The sequence below is a fragment of the Ipomoea triloba genome, chromosome 7 (genome assembly GCF_003576645.1).
Source record: "Ipomoea triloba cultivar NCNSP0323 chromosome 7, ASM357664v1".
NCBI classification, from domain to species: Eukaryota; Viridiplantae; Streptophyta; class Magnoliopsida; order Solanales; family Convolvulaceae; genus Ipomoea; species Ipomoea triloba.
Genome location: NC_044922.1, coordinates 28,365,348 through 28,371,219, shown reverse-complemented (window position 1 = coordinate 28,371,219; position 5,872 = coordinate 28,365,348). Strand labels below are relative to the sequence as shown.

Sequence of the window (5,872 nt, the reverse complement as noted above, 5' to 3'; positions counted from 1 at the left end):
GATTGTTGACAAGTAGGGGTATAAATGAGCCGAGCCGCTCGGTCAAATTCGAGTTCGAGCGGCTCGTTTAATAATCGAACTGAGCTCGATCTCTAATTTCTTAGGCTCGTGGCTCGATGAGCCGCTCGCGAGAGATATATATATATATATATATATATATATATATATATATATATATATATATATATATATATATATATATATATATAATATTATAGTTTATTTTTAATTGAAACATGAATTTAAATTCAAACGGGTTAAATTTGAGTTCAAAATCGAGCTCAAACAATCGAGTTGGTTGAGCCGAACTCGAACAGCAGCTTCAAAATTGGCAAGCTCGAGCTTGAGCCAAGTCTTCCTTAACGAGTTCGGCTCGTTTACACCCCTACTCTTGCATATACTTTTTCTGCAAATGTGAAATTTTCGCAACCTCATGACTCCAGCCTGCTCGACAGCTAGCAAAAGGCAGGATAATGGAGGAGTAAATAACTCATTAGGCGAAAGGAATATTAATGTACGATGTTTACAAAGAACTTGTCATATTGGTGAAACTTTAAGGTTGTAACTATTAAAACTTGATCTTTTCAAAAAAAAAAAACTATTAAAACTTGATAATGTGTTGTTATCTATAATATAATCTACTTTTGAATACCAATCGCTCTATGTAATAGTATATATCTCCCTCGCTCTCGACTTCACCGCGTTGCTGGAGAAAATATGAATAACAGGTCCCACATTCCGCGGCCTGAGCGTGTATGAGAGTAGCTGGGAGGGAGACTACGCCATTTATAAACATAATAATGCTGCCATAGCTTAGCCTGATGAGGAGAGGAGAAAAGCATGCCATACCCTAAAGGATCGGAAGTCCAGCATTTTCGTTGTGAAAAGAATTGAAATTATTGGTAAGAATCTTCAACTTCTTCTTCTTCCTATTTGTTTTTTCTAATTAGCTAGCTTTAGCAACAATCGTTAGAGGTTAATTAGCAGAACAATGTGGCGTATTTTTGCTTCTTTAATTTAATTTCTTTTCTTCACCGCGGGGCCGCAGCCATCTGGAGGAGCTGCAGCGACTCGCCTCCTTTCAGATCTGGAAAGAGATGATGAGTCGTCGGCGACTTTGGTGGTGGTTGTGTACTTAGTGTAGTTTTTTTTTTTTTTTTTTTTTTAATTTTTTATTTTTAAAGGTGGGCGGTGGGAAGAAGAAAGATGAAAGAGTATAAGATAAAGTTTTAAAATAAATTATTAATATAACTTATGGGGAATATACTCCAGCCTCTAGACAGGTGAGAGGAGTTCTCCCCGAAAGCAAACCAACCTCAAGACTATCAACCCGACCCAATAGAAAGGCCGACCAGCAAGGGTCTATTCTGTAGTAGACTCGCTCAGCTGTTGACTTGACCCGACCATCTCAGGTCGGGAAGGATTGACCGACCCCCTACAGTTAAGGCCATTACTCCTTACTCTCTTAATTGCAACCATTAATTTTCTCCTTTGATTTCTTTTCTTAATCTCTTATGCAGAATTTGTTTTTCATATATCTACGATAGTTTTCATCACTAGTACATTATTGTACTAGCTAGCAAACTAGTAGGAGGGTCTGATCTGGAGTTGTTGTAGGAAATGGAAGAAGAATACTGGAGTGATATCTTTGAAGATGCGTCCGAAACCTTCGAAGATGAGAATATTCAACAACTGCAAAACTCCTTGCAAATCAGGGGTAACTTTTGTCCCAACGCTGGATATCATCAATACAATGGGCAAAGGTTGCCAGCAGAATGGACCATCGATATGCACCATATCCAAAGGGGAGGAATTGGTGGAGGAGAAGAAGAAGGAGAGGGTGGTGATAGAGCAGAAGAGGAAGGAGGGGGAGGAGGAGGAGAAGGAAGCTACGGTGAAGAAGAAGAAGAAGAAGAAGAAGAAGAAGTGGAAGAGGATGAGGAGGACGATGGAGGAGAAGGAGATGGCGAAGGAGAAATACAAGAAGAAGAAGAAGAAGAAGAAGTGGAGGAGGATGAGGAGGACGATGAAGGGGAAGGAGAAATACAAGAAGAGGTGGAAGAAGAAAGAGAAGGAGGATTAGGAGGCGGCAACAGAGGAGGTGAAAATGATAAGAAAGAAGCAAATGGGGGTGGTTATGAGTATAATAATAATATTACAGGAGGCGGAGGGAGAGTGAGAAAAAGAATAAATAATAGGGGAAAAGCAAATGAGGGGCATAATAATAATAATAATAATGATAGCCATGACTATAATAATAATAATACTGAGGGAAGTGGTAGAGGAGGAAATGACTATAATAATAATAATAATGAGGGAAGTGGTAGAGGAGGAAATGATAGGGGAGAAGCAAATGTGGGTGTTCATCCACATTTGTCCCTCCCCTATAATATGATTGGCCGAAGTAGTCCAATGAAATGCATATTTAGGGTTCCAAAATACACACTTGTAATTGAGAAAAGAACATATACCCCTCAAACTATCTCAATTGGACCATATCCATACACCCCTCAAACTGTCTCAATTGGACCATACCCATACACCCCTCAAATTGTCTCAATTGGACCATACCATTATGGAAATCCAAAATTGTCTCGTATGGAATCTCAAAAAAAATTGCTTTTTGAATCCATGAGATGCAACCCTGATCGCCGGCTATCCCTAACAGCGGCCATGACGGAATTTGAAGCCAAAGCTAGAAAATGCTATTCCACAAAGTTCAACAATATTGATGCCGATACATTTCGGGAGATGATGCTCATTGATGCCTTCTTCATCATTCATACCTTTCTCTCTTTCGACCGTTGGTGCAAGGTACGCTTCTAACTTCTAATTACTTATTCAATTAATTTTTGGGTCAAAACAAGAATACGTGATTACTATTCGAGTACGTGTGTACTGAGTAAATTAAACCCGGCCTGTTTGTAAATAATTACATGGAGGTAAACTTGTTTAGGTTGCTATATTGTTGACCAACGACTCAAGGCGATACGGTGAATTGAATATGTTGCTCCTATACATTGAATGTATATATTATGTTAATTGTAAATACAATATATATATATGTGTGTGTGTGGGTCTTGTGCGACCGTGCGGTTTACACCACTCAATGTTAAGAAATGCACCACTCAATGTTACGAAATGCACCACAATGAAAATGCATAAAAACACCTCATAGCTCTCCTGTTTCTAATTGTGCATTTCTGAACACTGTGTGGTGTATTTTTTCATACCTAGTGGTGTGTTTTTGGTGGTGTGTATCTAATAATGCACCCCCTGTTTCTAATTGTGCATTTCTGAACACTGTGTGGTGTATGTTTTCATACCTAGTGGTGTGTTTTTGGTGGTGTGTATCTAATAATGCATAGAGCAAATTGCCATTTTGGTCCACTGACTATAGGGGTCCTGTTAATTGCAGTCCATGACTTTCAAAACTGTTAATTGCATACCATGACTATTCAATTTTTATCAATTTTGGTCACTCCGGCCAAATTGGCGGCCAAAGGTCGCCGGAAAGTCCTAAATCTTAAAAATAATGAGGGTATTTTAGTCATTTCACGCCTCTTTCTTCTTCATCGGCGATGTGCGACTTTTTCCGGCGACCATTATTCAGATTATATTATTGCTCAGCCACGTCACCTTTTCCGTTTCGAACCAAAGAAAAGAAGTTATCTTGTTCACCATGGATACAAGAACTGAGCTCAAGTAGAAGCCAAAGGAGTACGAACAGTAGGAGATCCAGAAGATGGAGAGAATCTCGCCGGATTTCACGATGGTCGTTCTGCTCGTGTTCTGTTACGACGGCGGAAGTGGCGGTGAAGAGGCTGAGGCCGATGCGGTAGAGAGGGTCATTTTTTCTTCGACCAAGACCTAGATTTATCATATCCATTTGTTTCTTCCATATGTTTGTCAGATTTCATCTGCATCTTCTTATTGATTCACGCAAGCAATATCCATAGAAATGATTCACGCAAGCAGCGAATGCTTATCACGAACAGTACCAGGGAATGCTTATTTAGGTATGAAAATGATAAATCCATAAAATGGGCTCTGGATTGCAGGGAAGATTTTGAAGGATTTGAGGTTTGTGTTCATGGCGGATCCTCGCCGGAAAAAGTTGCACAACGCCGGGGAGGAAGAAAGAGATGTAAAATGACTAAAATACCCTCATTATTTTAGAATTTAGGACTTTCCGGCAACATTTGGCCGTTAATACCAAAATTGATAAAAATTGAATAGTCATGGTATGCCATTAACAGTTTTAAAAGTCGTGGACTACAATTAACAGAATCCCTATAGTCAGTGGACCAAAATGACAATTTGCTCTAATGCATATTTGTGTGGTGCATTTCGTAACATTGAGTGGTGTAAACCTCACGCCTATATATGTGCATGTGTATGTAGTTAGCAAATTGTAGATACAAGATTTGAATTAATATTGTTATAATTTGCGGATTAATTCCGGCCTTAGCTTAAGCTTCTAACTTTTCTTTGACTTGATCGACTTGCAATATATATAATCTAGAATCCGGATGATGGAGAATTGCAACGCCAACCCATTTTTGGAACAGCTTGGAGGCAAGGAAATATTTGCCAGGATTTATTGATGCTAGAGAATCAGGTTCCCTTTTTCATTCTTGTCAAAGTGTATGCTATACTGACCAACGAATCCAACGAAGGAGAATCAGGAAATTGTTTGAAGAAGCTGGCGATGCAGTTCTTCAAACAAGTTGAATTCGGAAGAATTGGCGGCGGTGATTCAGTTACAATAGCAGAAGACCCCAAGCATTTGCTGGATTTGTTCCATAGCAGTTTTGTTGTAGCGGTGGACAAAAGAAAGACGCAAAAGCTCAAGAAGGTTAATACTACATCGTCATCGTCATCGTCATCATCGCTGCCGCTGCTTAAAATGAAAACAAATTGCTGGGTAAATAGCGCTTCAGAACTGAGTTCAAATGGAGTCAAATTCATCGGAACCAAAAAAGGCAACCCACTGGATATTCAGTTCGTTAACTTCATAGGACATTTGAGAGTTCCGACACTTTGTATCAACGACACAACTGTGACTGTCCTCAAAAACCTGGTGGCATACGAGCAAGGCTCGCCTCTAACAAACCCATATTTCACTACCCTCGCAATCTTCTTCTCCAACATTGCACCCACTCCCGACGACATCAAACTTCTGAGGGAGGAAAACATTATCAACCACCAACCAGCGGATGATGGAGAGGTCGTTCTTCTCTTGCAACAACTCAACAAAGCCTCCCAGAAGAATGGCTTTAATGCTTGCCTCATCAAACATCATCTTCAACTCCTTGACAGATACCTTTTATCTGGTCAATCCCGGGTTATTAGTGTCGTGAGGAAAAGAGGTGGTGTGGACAACCTCATATTCCATCTTTTAATGTTTCTATTTCTTACTATCATCTTTTCCTTGGTTGGGAATGCATTGGGGAAGGGCCCTTAAGAAAATTCAATACTTATACCAAGGACCCGTGCTCATTTACTGAATGTTCACAATTCAGTATTTCGTATGTAACTTGTTTATTTTGAACTTAGGTTCACTTTGCAAGACGGAGGATGGACCTAGGTCCAATAATTTGTCTGGAAAATTGTTTACATTAAGAATTTGAGAGCACAGTAAAAGTACTTCCATTTTTATTCTCTACTCTTAATTAACTTTTATTTTTGCAATTAAAATTTTGATGTAGATATTTTACCGGGTCTACATGAAGAAAAAATAACCTATCAGCGCCCGTCACATCATGGAATAAATTTAAAAGAGTCAGATTTGAGAGTAAATATAATAAAACTAGAGTAGGAATTAGAAGTTGACATAGTATTTTCCTTAATTTAGATGTAATTGGCAATT

General features: G+C 39.1%; 1 protein-coding gene across 2 annotated transcripts; it reads left to right on the top strand.

Annotated features, from left to right (window-relative positions):
• Window positions 1–829: 829 nt before the first annotated feature.
• LOC116026114 lies at window positions 830–5,668 on the top strand. 2 transcript variants are annotated; one of them, XM_031267564.1, is made up of 3 exons: window positions 830–902; window positions 1,618–2,814; window positions 4,526–5,668. In XM_031267564.1, exons 2-3 carry the CDS (start codon window positions 1,621–1,623, stop codon window positions 5,465–5,467), a joined length of 2,136 nt encoding a protein of 711 aa, XP_031123424.1. In that variant the 5' UTR covers window positions 830–902; window positions 1,618–1,620; the 3' UTR covers window positions 5,468–5,668. The 2 variants fall into 2 exon arrangements, with proteins under 2 accessions (XP_031123424.1, XP_031123425.1); XM_031267565.1 differs by having other exon boundaries at window positions 834–902; window positions 1,521–2,814.
• Window positions 5,669–5,872: the final 204 nt, after the last annotated feature.